Source organism: Cynocephalus volans, chromosome 15 (genome assembly GCF_027409185.1).
Source record: "Cynocephalus volans isolate mCynVol1 chromosome 15, mCynVol1.pri, whole genome shotgun sequence".
Classification (NCBI taxonomy): Eukaryota; Metazoa; Chordata; class Mammalia; order Dermoptera; family Cynocephalidae; genus Cynocephalus; species Cynocephalus volans.
This window is the reverse complement of record NC_084474.1, coordinates 90,875,549-90,894,614: the sequence shown is the minus strand read 5'-3', so window position 1 is coordinate 90,894,614 and position 19,066 is coordinate 90,875,549. Positions and strand designations below refer to the sequence as shown.

The following is a 19,066-nucleotide window of genomic DNA, read 5'->3' as shown; positions in this document are numbered from 1 at the left end:
GAATTCTGTGGAACATAGATGGAAATTCTGCTTTAAGCATAAATGTCATGAATTTGGGGGTGAGATTCAGTTTCTCTGCTTTGGCAAATAGACTAGCTAAATTTTTTTTTTTTTTTTGGACGAGATTCGACTCTTTACATCCCCTGGACCTTGTTTCTCTTGCAGGTGGAAGATGCACTCAGCGAAGTAGATTTTCAACTCAAGGTGGACCTGCACTTTGCGGACACTGAACAGCAGTGAGTGTCGTGGAAATCCTTTAATTCTGGTAGCATGATGTCCCCTACACCCTTTCCACACTTCTGGGACATTCTCACTGCCACAAACCTTAGAATGCCTCTAAGATACAGATTCCTGATAAGCCAGGATGTCCTTCCATAGTCACAGCTTACCCAGGAACGTGGGCTAAGAATTTCTGCATGTCATTTCAAACTGCATGCACTTTAGGCAAGTAGCTAAAGCACTTCATATACACAAAACTCTTGCTTCCTGGCTGTATTAACTGGAGCCTTCCCATGTCTGACACCTGTGTACATTTCCACTGCAGTATTCATTGGGCGTTTTAGATTCCTAAGCCTAGGAGGCTACAAACCTCAAAGTCCCTTCTAAATCAAAAGAAGTTCTGCCAAGATTCTGCATCTTTGTATGAAATATCTTCTATTGTGTTTCAACTCACTGAAATTGAAAATTCATTTATGAGCAACCTGCTGATTAAATAAGCAGGAGGCAACTCTTCTTTCTCATAACTGCTTCCTTTCTGTTTGTTCTGTGGCCTCTTCCTCCCATCCTGGGTGAGCTGTCATGTCATTTAACCTCTCCAGGTTCTTTCAGGTAATACATAGTCATGCTTTTGTTAGGTACTGAAATGTCCAGCCAAGTGTAATATTGAAACTCTAAACTCTTATCCAATTTATAGCTTCTTTCTGTTTCCTCTTTTCTCCACTCTGCCCCTAGATCCAGGCTTTCTCAAGATAGAAAACTCCCACTGAAGAAACAGGGCATGGTGGGGGGCTTTGTATTTTTCCCTTGCCTTCTTCCCTGCGGTGGTCTGTGGGGCTTTCAGGTCAGGCACAGTGAGGAGGGAGAGGCTGGAGGAAGGGAGAAGGGCTCATCTGAAAGCAGGAATCTTCATATGGCAGATGCTGAATAGTCCTTGGGTGTTCTTGTGAGTTCCTTGGAAATATACCCATTGGGAAGTCCCCCCACCCCCATCTGGTCCCATCCCTGCAGCTCTGAAACAGTGGCGCATCTTGTGGCTGGGCCACTCATTCTCGCAGGAAGCTCCTTGGGGCAGATACTTCTCCAGAGAACCCACATCTGCTCCATGGGAAATAGACACAGGCACTTTAACCTCATCCCACACTTGTGCAGAGCCCACTCTGACAAGGTTGATCACTCCTCTTAGGTCAATCCAGCCACCCTCAGCTTCTCTCCTGATGGTCATCTCTGAAGGATGACTTGAACACCAGGATCTATGTTCCCACAGCTCTAGGGGACACAGGGCAAGCTCACCTGAATTCCCTCCTCTTTTGTCTTAAGGAAAAGGAGGGAAAACTCCTTTTTTCTCTGTTCTATTAACAGAATCTCAGGACAAACTGAACAATCTGCAAATTAAAATTAATCCTGACTTCTAGTCTCTATAACCTCTTCAGCAAATGCTTCACATTTCACTTTGGCAAATGGGGAATTAGGAGGCTGAAGGGCCAGTGCTTGTAGAGGTGTTCTGCCCATAGTCCCTTCAAATTTCAGACTCCCTCTTGGGACCTCCTCTGCCTTTTCAAGGACTATCCCATCCCTGAAATCTGTCTCATTGTTATGGGAGTTTTCATACCATGAGGAGTGTAGTGGATTGAATTATGTCCCCCCCAAACCCACTGAAACTTAAATTCTCTCCCAAGTTTTATGTATTAGAAACTTAGCCCCCACTGGGACTGTTAAGAGGTGGGAAATCCTATTATGGTTATCAAAAGGTGGCGCTTTGAAGAGGTGATTGGATTGTAGGACCATGCAGTAGTGAGTGGATTAGAAATGGTGGCCAGGGGCATGGTTCTGAGGACTTTAAAAGAAGAGGAGAGTCTGTCTTTCTTTCTCTTTGTTCTGTCTGCTTCCATCACCTTGCAATGTGAAACCCCTGGGTCACTGTTGCCACCCCCAGGTGGACTTTGGACTTCCTAGCCTCAGAAAGTAAGCAATAAACGTCATTTTTCTTTATAATTACCCAGTTCCATGTATTTTGTTATAAGCAACACAAAATGGAGTAATACAGGAAATTGGTACCAGAGAAGTGGGGCGTTGCTTATAACAAGTACTTGAAAATCTGGAAGCAGCTTTGGAACTGTGTGTTAGGCAAAGGTTGGAGGAGTTTGGAGGACTCAGAAGAAAACAAAAAGACATGGGCAAGTTTGGAGTGTCTTAAAGACTGGTTACATGGTGTTGAGCAGAATGCTGATAGAAATATTGACTGTAAAGACCATTCTAAGGAGGTCTCAGATAGAAGTAAGAAGGAGTTACTGGAAACTGGGACAAAGATCATCCTTGATGTGAACTGGAAAGGAACTTGGCTGCATTGTGTCCATGCCCTAGGACTTTGTGGAAGTTGGAACTTAGGAGTTGTGAACCAAAGTATTTAATGGAAGAAATTTCTAAGCAGCAAAGCATTAAGGAGGCTGCATGGCTACTTGTAATAGCCTACACTGAGTTATGGCATCAAAAGCATGACATGAGGCCAGAATTTAAAAGGGAAGCAGAGTGTAAAGATTTGGAAAATTTGCTGCCTGGCCATGTGGTAGAGAAGCAAAGAGCATGCAATGGTGCAGCCCGGAGACCATTAGCTAAGAAGGTTAGTACAAAGGAAAGGGATTGTCAAGAGGAGAAAAAGGGCCAGAAGGCATTGCAGAAGCCCCTGGGACCAACCCTTCCAGTTCGGGCCCAAAGGCCTAGGGAGACGAAATGGTCTTGGGGAACAAACATGAAGTGTGCTCCACAGGCTTGATGCCCAGGGCCACTTTCAGAAGCTGCTTCCAGCAACCAGCTGCTTTGGCTACTCGAGCAATGGCTAACTTGGCCCCAGGTGTGGCTGGACATACAGCTTTGGAAAATAGAAGCTGCAAGCCTTAGCAGAGTCCCCGTGGTGTTAGGTCTGCAGGCTCAAAGAATGCTAGAGCTGGGAAGGCTTGGGAGCCTCCACCCCAATTTCAAAGGATGTATGGAAAAGTCTGGGGGCCCAGGAAGAGATCTGTCACAGGGTGGAGTCACCACAGACAACCTTCACTAGAGCAATGCGTAGTGGAAACGTGGGTTTGGAGCTGCAGAGAAACCCCATCAGTGCCATGCCTAGTGGAGCTCTGGGAGCAGAACTACCATGGAGACCCCAGACCTGTGGAGCTACCAGCGTATAGAACCAGCCTGTGAGAGCTAAAGCACTGCCAGAGACCAGGAAAGCCATAGAAGTGGAGGTGGCTGAAGACTTGGGAACCCAAACCCCACACCAGTATACAGAGGACATAGAACATGGAGTCAAGGTACCTGATTTTCAGGGTTTGAGATTTAATGCCTGCCCTGCTGGGTTTTGGACTTGCTTGGGACCTGTTACACCTTTCTTTTGGCCTGTTTCTCCCTTTTGGAATGGGAATATGTACCCTATGTTTGTCCCACCATTGTATCTTGGAAATAGATAACTTGTATTGATTTCAGAGGTGGGACTTTGAACTTAGGACCCTTGAGTTGAAACAAGTTAAGACTTTGGGGATGAAATAAATGTATTTGCAGGTGAAAAGGACATAAGTTTTGGGGGACCAGGGGTGGAATGTAGTGGATTGAATTATGTTCCCCCCAAAACTCCCTGAAGCTTGAATTGTGTCCCTCAAGTTTTATGTATTAGAAACTTGGCCCCCGCTGTGACTGTTAAGATGGTGGGAAATCCTATTATGGTAATTGAAAGGTGGAGCCTTGAAGAGGTGATTGGATTGTAGGACCAAAGCCTAGTGAATGGATTAAAAATGGTGGTCAGGGGTGTGGTTCTGAGGGCTTTAAAAGAGGAGGAGAGGCTGTCTTTTTCTCTCTCTATTCTGTCTGCTTCTACCATCTTGCAATGTGAGACCCCTTAGTCACTGTCACCACCACCAGATGGACTTTGGACTTCCCAGCCTCAGAAATTGTAAGCAGCAAATGTCATTTTTCTTTATAATTATCCAGTTCTGTGTATTTTATTATAAGTAACACAAAATGGACTAATACAGGGAGTTAAGTCAAAGATGGACCTTTACTGAGCTATCAGAGACCCGATTGTGTCTGGGCATTGAGAATGGACATCTGCTGATGGGTAGCTGGTCTTTCCTGATTGCTGGGCTGGCAGGAACATCTGTCCAAGGTCCTGCCAAGCAGGGTGTCTGGGCTAACATCACAGATTCCTCTCTCTTTTTTTTTTCAGATAGGAAAAAAACCCATTTTTTTAATTTTTAATTTTACATTTTTAATTTTATTTTTTATAATTTAATTTAACTTAAAAAAAATCAATATACAGTGTAGTTGATTTTCGTGTGCTTTTACCAATTCCTTTCCTCCCTTCCTCTCCCCCACCCCCCCATCAACATCATATCTATTAACTTGTCTTAACAAGTTCAAGGAATTGTTGTGATTGTTGTGTCTTCTTCCCTGCCCTCACCCCACCACTTGTTTGTAAATTTCTTTCTTTCTTTATTTTTATCTCCCACAAATAAGTGAGAACATGTGGTATTTCTGTTTCTGTGCCTGACCTATTTCACTTAATATAATTTTTCCTGAGTCCATCCATGTTGCTGCAAATGGTAGTATTTCATTCTTTTTTAGAGTACTCCATTGTGTAGATATACCATAGTTTCCTTATCCACTCATCTGATGAAGGACATTTGGGCTGGTTTCAACTCTTGGCTATTGTCAACAGTGCTGCAATTAACATTGGAGTATAGGTATAACCCTTCAGTGTGATGCTTTCCATTCCCCTGGGTATATTCCCAGCAGTAGAATAGCTGGGTCATATGGTAGATCTATCTGTAATTGTTCGAGGAACCTCCAAACTATTTTCCATAAAGGCTGCAGCATTTTTCAGTCCCACCAACAGTGTATGATGGTTCCTTTTACTCTGAAACCTCACCAGCATTTATCATTCTCAGTCTTTTGGATATTAGCCTTCCTAACTGGAGTGAGATGGTATCTCAATGTGGTTTTGATTTGCATTTCCCAAATGCTGAGTGCTGTTGAGCATTTTTTCATATGTCTTTTGGCCATTCATATATCTTCCTTTGAGAAATGCCTATTCAGATCCTTTGCCCATTTTTTAATTGGGCTATTTGGTTTTTTGCTGTAAAGTTGTTTGAGTTCCTTGTATATTCTGCATATTAATCCTTTGTCAGATGTATATTTTGCAAATATTTTCTCCCACTCTGTTGGTTGTCTTTTCCCTCTGTTGATTGCTTCTTTTGCTATGCAGAAGCTTTTGTCTTTATCAGGACCCCAGTCCCTTTGGCAACCTGCTTCTCTCATCACATCTGCTTCCCCTTGGTGGGATAGTCGATGGCTGAGAGATCCTATCTGCCTTACACTGTCCTCGGGACTTTTTGTTCTGGCACCATGTTGATCTCAGAGGCCCTAGAAGAGGCTGGCCACCTTCCCAATTTATAAGCTCAGAAATGAATCCCCCACCTCCATTGTTTCATATTCCCCCTCAACTGTCTGAGACTTCTATCACTCACTCCCCCAGTAACACCCCTGCCGTATCCCCCTGCTTCCTGCAGAGACATTCATCCACAGCTCCATGGTAGACATTTCCAGTTGGTCACAAAACACTGCCACTGACTTCACCCTCAACCTAGATATTGTTTTTTACCCAGCCCCTTAAGCAGCCTCAATGATAAGCCATAGTGGACACAGTAAATGAGACATTTTTGCCAACAAAATAGTAGCAAATGGAGAGGCTCTGTATAGGAGATTGGTCCAGTCAAAGTATAAAATTCAGTAATCTAAGTTCTGGACTCATCAACTATGAAATATTGGGAAAATCCCTGCACTTTTGTAAATCTCAGTAGCCTCATTTATAAAATGAGCATCATTAAAGAATATGTACCTTGTAGGTCTGTTATGAAGATTAAGGGAGACAATATACGTAACAAGCCAGGTGCACGGTCTGCTGAATAAAAGTCCTCTTTATGGCTTCCTGGATGTAGGTGGGGTTAGGATTCGATGTGTCGCTTCCTCTCCATAACACAAAGCACTTAATATTAATCAGAACAAGGTGGTTTCATGAAGTATAAGATTAGCTAAGAGGAACAGGAAGCCAGAGGCTGGGGAAGATTGAAAGTGCTATATTGTTTCATTTTCATAAATTGTGTTTGAGGATGATAAGATATCTGTAGCACATCCTGGGAGAAGACATTAGGCTTTGAAACATGGTTAAGTCGGACGGCTTCTCTAGCACCACGTAGGCAGTGGGACATCTGATATCAAGGATGGAGGGGCTATTGAAGGACAGCTTGTCTGATGGTTCTCAACGTAAGTAGGATGATTCTACTGCCTGGGAACATTCATCTACTCCCTGGTGACGCTCTGCCATGTCCAGAGACACTTGGGGGGAGGTGATATTGGCATCTAGTAGGTAGACACGAGAGGTGCTGCTGAACATCATATGATGCGCAGGACAGCCCCCTCCCCAACAAAGCATTGTTCAGTCCCCAAAGTCAATGGTACTGAGGTTGAGGAACCCTGCTCTAGTATAACCTCACATTTGTACTTGTTACTCTGCAATGGCCATCAGCACCTGCTTTCACAGGGACAACGTGCGGGGGAGGGATCACTCCTTCCCATAATATCCCATTTTGTCCCTGAACAGTTCTGCAGATCAGGAAACTTCTTTACTTCAAGGAGCAATTCATCCTTTTGTGCCTTTCCTCAGTTGACCTCAGTTTTGTTCCTTGGGACCACCCAGAAGAATTCTCAGTCTGGATAGCAGTTCAGGTACGAAAACTTTAGGTCATCTCTTCATCTCCAGTTTGAACATCAGGGTTTTTTCCAAGCTTTTTTTGTTTTGTTTTGTTTTAGTTCATTTATTAGAACCCAGGCATTCTTCTCTCAATGCTGTCAAGTTTATCTCTGTCATTTCTAAATGCAGACCCTTCAGGAACTGAGTTTTATCTCCATTAATTGGCTCTATCCATTTTGGAACACAGAAGATCTATTGCCTCCCTCATTCTTAATTCTTTACTCCTGTTAATGTGGCCTAAATTCTTGTTAACATTTTTGACATCTTTGCTACCCTGACATGTATTTAATCTCCTGTTGTTCAAGCCCAAAGAATATTTCTATGATTCACTGGAGCCCGTGTCTGTATGAATTCAAAGCAGTATTTAGCGGTAACTCAGAACAGACGGTGGAATCAGAAAGACCTGGTCTAGCATTTCAGTTTTGCCTTGTGACTTTGAACAAGATAATTAACTTATTTTGGCCTTACTTCCTCTTCTGTAAATGGAATAACACTAGTAAATACCTCATATTATTCTCATCTAGATTAAGGGAAAAAGCACTGTGTTCAGTTCATAGCAAGGCCTCAATAAATTTTCAGAATTAAAATGGATATAAATGTTAGCAACTTTCCAAGGCTTGTGGGGTGTGCTCTCTGCCCCCTCCTTATCAGGTTTCTTTCTGGTAAAAGAGGAGACCATTCTTTGTTGTCTACTTGTGGGGTCACACTGGGCTCCAGTGCCTTAGTTGGCTCTCTTTCTTAGCATTCATTTACATATAAGCAACAAGAATTTCAAGGAAGCAAAGCCCACTAGGTTGGGTCTTGGGAGGCTGGTCCTTTCACCTTCCCTCTCTGTGCTTCATTTCCTCTTCTCTGCAGAAGAGAGAAGCATCTCCTCTCCGCTGTGCTCCTGGAAGACGCTCTGCTCAAGTTCCCCACATGCTGTGGCTCGGAGAAACTCACAGAGCCTAAGCAATTGGTTTTCAGAAGTTGAGATTAGCACTGGGTCTTCCTGAGGGCTACCATGGCTGCTTTTTATTCAGAGAAGAATCAATGCCCTTTTTATAACCAAAGATGCAATTGGGCCTTTCCTGCCAATTGGTTTATCTCTCAGGAATCAGACACATACTGATTATGAAATGCTGGAGCAGGGCTGGGGGAATTCTTAATAAAACTGGTTAGACAATTTAACCACTGTGCTCCAAGAGCTGTTCATTCTCTTGTTTATTCAGTAAGTCAGTTGCTCACTTTAATAAGCATGCATTTGACCAACTTCCATAGTATTCCAGATAATAGGCTAGGTGTTGGGGATATAAAGATGAATTAGTCACAGTTCTTGTCCTTAAAAAGTATGAATGTAATCAAAAACACAAGCTCTCAAAGTCAGTGCCTCATTGTAAGTACAGTGCTGGACGTATGTGGGGGAAATAGGAGAGAAGAGGGGGTAGGAGGGCCAGGAGGGCTTTGGTGTTGGGGTGAGCCTTGAAAAGAGAGTCTGGACATCTTAATCATCACTCACATGTGGGCTTGATGTCAGTGACAGCAGAGTGTGAGTCCCAGACCCGCTGTGTGCAGCTGTGTGATGTCTCCTGAATTCTTTCTCTCTCTCTGAGCCTTGGTGTCTTCATGTGCCAATCATGAGAAAAATGATTTCTATCAGGCAGAATATCTGCAGGACTGAAAAAAACAATGCATGCACAGCTCTTGGCCTGTGGTAAGGCTATGATATAGACCTGTTGGGTGATAGCAGGGACAACCCACCGTCACTCACATGAGCTCATTCGCTTGCCTTCCAGGCTGAGGGATGCGGATGGGGCAACGATGATCAGCAGCCGCACGCTCGGCCTGCACTTCCACCCGCGGAGAGGCCTCCACCACCAGGTCCCAGTCATGTTCGACTATTTCCACCTGTCGGTGATCTCAGTGACTGTCCACGCTGCACTGGTGGCTCTGCAGCAGCCCCTGATCAGGTATGAATTTAGGAGCCAGGCCCGAGGCATGGGGGACCTTCACGTCACAGGTGTGGCTGGGAGGCACGGAGTTTGCCAGGGAAATCAGCACAGGCAAGGAGCTTCACTGAGGCTGCAGGTTTAGGCTCTGGGCCTCACTGAGGGGATGGGAGAGCTGGGGAGGGGTGCGGACAGGGCACTGGGAGTCAAGGCGTGGAGCCCAGGGGCTGAAAATCTGCAAACCATGGCTTTCACCAGGACTACTTGGACTCTACATGTGAACTCATTTTTTTTCTGTGACTTATTTGAGAGATCACCTAATGTCTTCTGTTATGCCACATGATCTTCATCTCTAGAAAAGGAGCACTGATGTATCACATATACATAAGTTTTTAGTGAACCCCAGATGAGGACAGTGACAGGCGCATGGTTGGGGCTCTGTTTTCTTTCTACCCCCCAGCTGCTATTTGTTCAAAAGCAGAAAGTCCACCTGTAAATTCCTTAGCTTCTCCCTTTCAGTGAATCATTCCAGAGCGCCTCCAAGATCCCAGGGAGCACTGAGGTTTCATGAATTCTGTGAGTGGAGGGACAGAGCTGACAACCGTGATGCAGTGTACTGTGCTTGGCTGTCCCCATGAATGCTCCCAGTGTGGCCAAATACTCAAATCATTTCAAGACATCACTCGTGCTGGTAGCTAAAAGGTGTACACAGGTGCAGTAGGGTATTTAGGCATAGAATCTTGCAACATGGAGTTTCAGGAAGGGAATTTTCCCAGTGTCCCTTTTCCAGACGGCTTCTCAGTTATAAGACTTTAAATGCATGTGCAGAGACTTGAGTCTTCACTAATTTTGCCTTTCCTCTCCTGAAACCCCTGGCCAGCAGGTAGGAAACAAGATTCCAAATCTGAGCCATGCCACGTGACTCAGAGGAGCTGCTGTCCTGGAGGCCTTGACCAGAGACGATGCTCACCTGCTGAGTTCTGTTCTGGGATGTACACAGGGAAATCCCGTGGGGGAGTTAAAGTCAGAGCCCAGGGCAGGAGCAAAAGGGACAGGGAACTGAGGGGAGGAGAGAGCCCAGAGCAGCAGCACCCAAGCCTGGAACCATGGGCTGAGATCAGGTAGTGTGTGGCCCGCAGTGTTCTGCTGGGAAGTTTGGACGTTTTTCTGCCCAACATCTTGAATGAGTGTCTTGCTGAGCACAGGGCACTGAAGATAAGGAGAAGCCTGTATGAGGAAGACCTCTTCATTACTGAGGGCCTGCTGTGCTCTAAGGAAGCTGTTAGGATACACACAACACATCCTGCTAGGGATATAAAGATGCCTGGGGATAGACCTTTCCCTCAAAGACTTCACAGTCCAGTGGGGTAGACCATCTTTCCTATGCAAATTGTAATGTAGTAAATGGTGTTGTAATAGAGTTTGATAGAAAATGTCACAGGAATCGTAGTTGTAGGAACAAAGGAAAGCAGACCTGACCTTGAGAAGTTATAGGAGAAACAGAATCCAGAAAGCAACAGAGAGTATTATTACCCCACAAAGGCTACTCTCCAGCAGTCAGCTCTCTCTGGCTTTGGTAAATAATGGTTTCCCTGCAGAGGTAAGGGTGTGATCTCTCTGCTGTCAGCGAGGTGAGGCTGCCCGCTGGAGGCTGTGTCCTGGGATTAGCAGGCTGCCACTACTGAAGGTGAGACAGCCGCCTGGGGTAGAAGAGGCAGAGCTCCCAGCAGGCAGTTCTGGGACCCTGAGAGCAAACTGTTGCTCATCAACTGGAGTCACAACCATGTCATTGTCCAGCCCCAGCACTTATTTTGGGGGATCCTTGGATAAGTCACCTAACTTCTCTAAACATTTGTTTCAAAGTATAAATGAATGAATGAATGAGAAGGGATTTCTTTAGAAATGGAAGGTGATACTAAACTGACAGGGATGATGAGGGATGCAGTGAGATGAAGTATATAGTGTTGCATGTGGTGAAAATGTGCTTGGTTTGGAGTGGGTATCACTAAGCTTTCACCACTTGTAGAAAGGCTAAGCCTGGAAGATCCCAGATGAAAAAATCAGGTCTGGGACCTTAAAAGGCTTGGAGTCTGGCAGAAATGCACAGAGGAGTGAACTCTAATTCAGAGTGATACCTGTTAAACCGAGGGGTGTGCAAATTATTATGGGAGCCCAGTGTAGGGTAGGGGTTTAAAGCATGGGCTTTAGGATCAAAGGGACCCAGGTTGCAATTCTGAGCCCCTAATAGCTTGATCATGTGAGCTTCAGTTTCAGGATATATCAGAAGGTTGTTAGAGGGATTAAATGAAATACATGTAAAACTCTTGGCCTTGTATTGAATTGATTAATATATATTTAACACCTGCTATAATCCACACTGTAGGCCTCGTGTCTAGCACATACTAAACATTTGATAAATATTAGCTAACTTTTAGGATGGGGAAGAAGTGGTCCTGCTTAAGGGACGTGAGGAAAAAATTTGTATAAGAAATGGACTTTGTGCTCTACCCAGGGCATAGGGACTGTAATGGTGAAAAATGAATTTGGGAGGGTAGATTGGAGCCATATTGTAACAGTGTTAATGAATGACACATTAAGGAATTAACAGTGTGTTTATTATATACGAAGGAGTCCTTGAAGGTTTTGAGCAGGAGAATTACCTGATAAGACCCATGTTTTGTAAAGACCCCTGCAGCAGCTGTGCGTGGGTTGAGAGTTGCATCCCAGTGGAGGTGGGAGGACTAGCTGGGCAATGAGAAGCACTTGCACCACCTGAAATGGGAGTGAAGAGCGGGGCTTTCTCCTTTTTTGCTAGGAGCGCAGATGCTATTCTAATAAGGATTTGGGATCTGGGATATCTCAGTAAAAAGTTTAACCTTCTGACAGAAACAGTCTCTTACAAGTTTGTCTGCAGCAACCTTGCTGGAGAGGAGCACAGATAGAAATTTACAATAAAAGCTTAGTCTTCTCCAGGGATGGGGTAAAAATAGAATTGTCTTTATTCTCTGGATTTTGCAGGAAGCATTTCTATCAGTTGGCTCTTAGTAGCTGGGAATGAACGGAACCCTTTAAGATTGTGGGAAATACATGTCAAATAGGGCAAGCACTAACTTTTCCAGGAAAACAGTTTTTCCCAGCATCGGTAAAATCCAATCAGTCTGAGGCAGGTGTGAAATTAAAATGTAACCTCAAAAGACCCTTAACCTTTCCTGAAACAAACCGAAGAAAAGAATCCAATCTTTAACTCTCAAATGGGTATGATTAGATTTCACTAGAGGGATTCTGATCTACCAGAAAAGCTAATTAAGGGTCCCACTTAAGTAGATCACAAATTATATAAGGTATTAATAATTTGCAGTCTTTCCCCTGAATGTACCGTGAGCATCTATACTTACACACATATTCTACTTTTCTTCTGGAATGTTTCTTTTGTCCCTCTTCTAGCTAACTTGTAGACTTGCTTCAACTCTTAATTCAAGACAAATCAGAAAAATGATTACATTGTATTTTATTATATCTGTGGTATTATCCGCAATAGCTATATAAGTACAATAATGATTATATTTTTTTATATTAGTGGTATTATACACAGTACCTACAAGCATGTATTGAAACATTACGGTTTTCCCAGACACTGTACTTAAAGCTGTCCTTGGCTAATCTCATGAAATCCTCACACCAACCCCATGGGTAGAATGCTGGTGTCACGCCTTGTGGCATAGGAGGAAGCAGAGGCATGGGGCAGAGCTCACAGATGGTGTCACTGAGACCAAATCCTGGCAGATCGTCTTCAATGGCTGCCTCTCCACCACTTGGCCATGCCCTACTTGAGTGTCGTCTCTGACTATTTATCCTCTTGACCCAGTTTCTTCCATAACCTGCTCTTCTTTGCTTGCTGGCCTGGGTTTACCTCCACCTTATCACATTTATTAATTTGTCTGCCTCCCTCTCTAGACCAAAATGCCTTTAAGGTGAGGGGCATGCCTTAATCCTCTTGCTACCCTAGCACCTAACACTCCACCTGGCATGTGTTATGAGCCAATAAGTACTTAGATAAATGAATTAAACAAATATAATGTTAATTTTATTTCCCTGTGGATATGAGGGTCCTTCAAAAAGTTCTTGGAATGAAAAGATAATTATGAATATTTTCATGGATTCTTTGAAGTAACCATGTATCTGAAGCAGAAATATGAGTCTGTTGGGTTAAATCCTTCCACAGTTGTTCCTGCGCATCTACAATGAGAATGATGTCCCCTGAGGCTATTTATTATCAAGACCCTTTTGGCCATCAGATACTTTAAATTTCACTGGGGGAATAAAACATACCTATAAAATATGAAATTTATATATAAAATATATAAAATGAAAAGCAATTAACCCTTGGGATCTTTAATAAAAAAGAGATCTGAAAGAAAAAATGAGTACAAGTAGACTTCACTGATATATCAATTGATGAAAATAAAAAAGGCAAAGGTAGAAAGATGATAATAAACCCAAATAAGATCAATTCAAATAATCGCACAGCCTTTCCTAGACTCCTTTGATCCTAAAACTGATAGTTGCCGTCACATCATGTCAGTTGATCTTTACGGTGAATCGCAGAGCTGGACGGGACCCATACATTTGTCTGTTAAGCAGATTATAGCATTCTCAACTAGAATTGGCGTGTGAGTGTCTTATCACTGTGGCAGTCGTCTCATTCTGTCAGACTCTTGTGTGGATCCGGGAGGTAGATATTGTTTTATGTCCTTACACAGAAGAACAGAGGTTCAGGGAGTGGGCAGCGTGTTGAAGGAGCTCTCTTCAGGTTATACCACCATAAGGAGCAGAAACAGAACTCAGACCATATCCCTAAGTGGGGCTGTCCCTTCCTCCTGCCCAGCAGCCCATTTCACCTGCCCATCTAGATGACATACCCTTGGAGTTCTGCCTCAAGATCTCTCACTGATGTGTTTTGGTATTTAGGGCAGGAATTTCTTTGTACACATTGTAGAATGTGTACCATCCTTGGGTCCCATGCTTGCAAGCCGGTTTCATCCACTTATCATTGAGACATCCAACAATGTCACATCCATGCACCCCTTAGTGGGTGAACTACTTCTAAATGACTTACCCCACAGGCTCCCCAGTAACAGTCCATAAGGGGGATAAGTTAATGGCACCATCACATATTTTGCATCTTTTTTTTCTCTCTTCAATTCTCTTCTTTCTAGTTTTACTCGCCCAGGAAGAGGCTCCTGGCTTGGTAAAGGTGGCCCAGATACAGGACAAGAACAGTCTATTATTTCTCTGGAAAACTTGGTCTTTGGAGCTGGATACTGCAAGCCAACTTCCTCAGAGGTAATGTCTGCATGGGGTAGAGGCCCCATGACTGTCAAACTTCACTTTGCAGGATGTGTTCTAAGAGGTTCCTGCCTCTTTCAGATATCCCCTGTACAGATTCTTTGTTTGTCCCTTCCTCTCACTATTTATACATCCTTTCTTTTTATCACTGCAACATTTATGAAGCATATTCCTAATGCCAAGCCCTGTCAGAGACAGGAGATATGGACTTCACAGGGGCCCTCTTCTATGTGGTCCCCTTGGAGAATACAGGTCTCTGTTGGTCAGCAGGCTGGGGGCGTCCCACAGACACAGACTATGTGGTGATATTGAAAGTCTGTTGGCACTGGGCCATGCTTAATATCAAAACCCAGCTCCAAGTCTCATTTGCTCACTCTCTGAAGGGTCAGTTTGCCTACCTGTAAGTGGGATCTCTAATAGTTAATAATTGCATGGGGTGTTGTGTGCAGTCAATGCTGTAATGAATGTGGGGATCTCTAATAGTTAATAATTGCATGGGGTGTTGTGTGCAGTCAATGCTGTAATGAATGTGGGGATCTCTAATAGTTAATAATTGCATGGGGTGTTGTGTGCAGTCAATGCTGTAATGAATGTGAAGGTCCTAGCTCGTACCTGGTGCTCAGTATTTTCATTTAATATATATGCATATCCTGTCCTTCCCTTCTTTCCATCTTCCCAAGAAACATCTGGTGTTACTCTTCTGGGATGTGCAGGGCTTTGGCCACATACAGTATTGCTCTGTTTGTATTTCTCCTGAGCCAATGCATGATGTGTTTATATTAGTGGCCTGCTCAGAAATAACCAGACTGCATTATTCAGGGTTCTCCAGTGAAACAGAACCAATAAGGTTTGTGTGTGTGTGTGTGTGTGTGTGTGTGTGTGTGTGTGTGTGTGTGTGTGTGCGCGCGCATGTGTTTGTGCATATAAACCCTGGCTCACACAATTATAGAGTCTGAAAAGCCCTTAACTATGTAGTCAGCAGGCTGGAGACCCAGAGAGCCAATGGTGCAAGTTTCAGTCCAAGTCTAAGTCCAAAGGCTGTAGAAAACTGATGTCTCAGATCACAGACAATCAATAAAAGAGGTAAAATTCTCTCTCACTCAGCCTTTTTGTTCTATTCAGGCCCTCAATGGATTGCATGAGTCATACCCACATTGGAGAGGGTAGGCTTTTTTACTGACTCTGCCAGTTCAAATGTTAATCTCATCCAGAAACACCCTCACAGACACACCCAAAATAATATTTAATCAAACATCTGGGCACTCCATGGCCCAGTCAAGGTGACACACAACATGTACCATCACACGGCTCCTGGTATGAGTGTGAAAGGCTGTCTGTGCTCCACCAGCCCCCAGAAGAGGTGCTCCCTCCACCTGTGCAGCCAGGCTGTGTGCTCCAGAGGCTCAGCATATCAGGCACGGCACTCGGCTCCCTCTCCTGTGACATCACCTTTCCAGCTCTGAGCCCCAGCCAAGAGGCCTGGCTGCAAAAGCTGCCCAAGCCACGTCTCCATCTGGTCCAACATTCTGATGGTCCCGAGGAGCAATGAAGACAGCTGCCCAGACCTTCCTGACAGACAGGGCACCTGAAGCCAGATGGAGCTCAGTGCTGTGGAAGGACCAGACTTCAGAGTCGAGTAGGACCAGTGTGAGGGTGGACTCCAGTGACTCGGGAACCACGGAGCTTCTCAGAACTCAGCATCCTTAACACCGACACAGGACCCAGCAGACAGTGACTGAGTGAGTAAGGAAGGGAGGAGACGGGAGTTATCCTCGGCACGGGACAGACGTCTCTATGGTACCTTGTGAGCATGGATGACTCCAGGATTCCAGCATGGGACTGGGGGCAAGGATAGAGGCAGTTCCTGAGCTCCCTCCCCCTGCAAGGCCTAGAACAGATCCTCATCCTGTGGCGGATGCTGTGCTGTGCCTCCAGACAGTCCCCAATCCCTGCTGAGGGGAGCGTCGTTGGCAGCCGATGCTGCAGGACCATCCGTGCTGCGAAGCTTCCCGTGGGCTGGCTTCAACCCTTGTCGGGACCATATCACTGTCCACCTTCTCCCAGTGCCCAGTTCTTCTACTTTCAAACCTCACACGTGCTGGCCTTGATAGCCTCCCCAGTAGATCTACCACTGGAAAATCTTCCACTCAGGCTCTGTTTTCCAGGGAACATGGCCTGGGACCTTAGGGAATGTTGGTGGTCACAGATCAATTCAAAGCATTTATCTCCCCAGCCAAGGGCCTTTGCTCGTGCCACAGGAGTATGTGGAAATTATTACAGTGAGGTGCCCTGTCTGAAGTTGTCCTGTCTGATGCACAAGTCCCCACATTTCCTTCAAGACCTTGTTCAGGTGCCACTATGGCTCTGAGAGCACTCCCTGATTTCCTAGGATGGAATGCTTTCTCCCAAGTGCTCTAGGCTTCTCTGTCTCCCCTTTACTGGGCTCTGAGAAGCTAGGGGTAGGGACCGTCTCACTGAGCTCCACATCCTCAGGGCCCAGTGCCATGCCTGCCACACATAACTAGTGCTCGAGGAGTGTGTGTGGAATGAATGGTCAATACAGATGTGTAGGTCATGTTCACGTATAAACCCGAGAATCAAGAAAGCTAAGCCACACAGATCGTTCATTGCTCATACGTCAGCAGAAGAAACCAAACGGAAGCGAGCTGACCGGCTTCTCCCTGACCTGCGAGCACAGAGCGGTGCTCCCTTGGGGACTGTTGAGAAGCCCTAGACCTGGCGTGGGGTGGGATGGTGTGGGGCACGTGGTAGATCAGTTCAGCCACTGGACTCTGTTACTGATGACGTGTCTGAGCATGACCCAGCCAGTCTCTACTTCTGAGGCTTTTGTAATATGGTCAAGAGAAGATTCTGGTTTCAAATATCTGCTATGACAAATGCTATGTGACCTGGGAGAGCTTACTTTTGTGCAAATTCAGTTTTCTTTACTATGGAATGGGATAAAATCTATCTTTTAGAGAGGATTTCAGGCATTAGTTCGAGGGTACTTCAAAAAGTTCCTGGAAAAAATAGAATTAAAAGAATATATGATTATTTCCACCAACTTTTTGAAGTACCCTCATATGTGTAAAAACATTACAGAAATAGATGTAACAGGCACATGATATGATATAATATTTCTGTTTATTTCATTTCTTTTTTTGACTACTTTGGGGGATGTGTGTTGAAGCAAACATTACTGTCTTTTACAAGAATCAGATAAAATGGCTTATTTCTGGGTGTTTAGCATTGAACTTGCTCTTGGAGCTTAGCTCTATGGGTTATTTCCAGGCTCTGACTCTTTTCCTGTGAATTTTTCATTTGGGTCTCATCCAATTACTCAGGTTCAGTGCTGTGTGCCCTGTGCTTTCCTACTGGGCAAGGGCTGTGAGGCAAAGAATAAAATCCACTCCCCCTCATCCCCTGGGAGTGAAGCATCCAAATCCCCGAGAAGCCCAGTGCATTAGCAAATAACACCAGAATCTGCACAGATTGAGGCATCAGCTGCAGGGATTAGAGAACAGGTGTTCCCTTCAAAATAAGCTTTTCCTTACAGAGACATTTGCAGAACTAGAGTTTCATAGCAAATGAGTTGTTTGGCATGAAAAATCAAGGGAAGGTGAGGGTTGATGTGACGTGTCATGTCCCTTTTTTATTAGCCCTGGCCCCTCTCCCCTGGTGATCTGTTTTTTCCTGTTGCACTCGGACATCTAGACCTTCAGATTTAGAGTTGGTGGACGAGGGCTTGTGTTCCTTCCCCATCTCAGATCAACAGCTTTGCTTGAGGGGGATTATTTACCCTCTTTGTCTTGTGACTTGTCTGTCAAAGGGGTACTAATGCCTGCCTCACAGGGTTGCTGAGAAGATTAAATAAAATAAGCTTATAAGAGCCTTGAGCACAGAGTCTGGCACTAAATAAAACCCTCTAGTGATATTATTGTTTTTATATTCATCCATATAATTAAATTGAGTATTACTCCAACAGCCCCAATGTGGTCTTGTGGGTAGGACTTTGAATAAAGAGTCTCGAATGTGGTTTTGTTCTTGGCTTCAGTGCTAACCTGCTATGTGACCTTGTGCCACCACCTTGTCCTCTCTGGATCTGTTTCCCATGGTGTAGAAAGAATTGGATGAGACCATCATGGAGACCCCCTTCAGCCCTGTCTCTGCTGCTTTTTCTTTGATATCCCCACTGCTGCCTGGTATCGTTAGGGGCACTTGGCACATGATTGTTGTTTGTACTCTACAGGTTTGCCAGAGAAACAGAATCAGCAGGATGTATACGTCTCTCTCTATATATTTATAGTTTATAAAAAACATATTAAATAAGTTCTACTATATTAAGAATGAAGGTGACAAGCACTGTTGTTTCACCCTCCACACAAATTGTTTCAAGATTTCTCACTTAAATGATTGTCTGATTTAATGAACCCTGCAAAGCAAACAGCAAGTTGCTATACAGTGCACAAGCTGTGATGGGCTTTGAGTATACGATGCATTACATCGATCTGCACATGGATCCAGCTTAATTCCACAGGCCATTTCCAAAAGAGCCATAGAAAACAGTGAAAATGGGCTTTCCATGCAAAATCCTCTAATGCTGCTTTATGTATGCACCACCTTTTTAATAACTAAAATTTGCCTTGATTTTACATTGCCTGCCTGTGGACACCTTGCTCCTCTCCAATATTTTTAGGCATGCTGGATGTCATGTGGTGATGATAAGGCAGTTGCATCCCCTCCCAGACTGTCTAGTGTTTCTCCACTGTGTCCTCAGTGCCCA

At 44.5% G+C, this 19,066-nt stretch overlaps 1 protein-coding gene across 1 annotated transcript in view; it reads left to right on the top strand.

The window, feature by feature from the left end:
* The window catches only part of FAM135B (family with sequence similarity 135 member B), a 201,833-nt gene that overhangs the window by 101,023 nt on the left and 81,744 nt on the right, over nt 1-19,066 (top strand). The window contains exons 4-6 of the mRNA XM_063079757.1: nt 166-236; nt 8,785-8,958; nt 14,154-14,280. Coding sequence (XP_062935827.1) covers nt 166-236; nt 8,785-8,958; nt 14,154-14,280 — 372 coding nt within the window. The remainder of the gene's footprint in view (nt 1-165; nt 237-8,784; nt 8,959-14,153; nt 14,281-19,066) is intronic.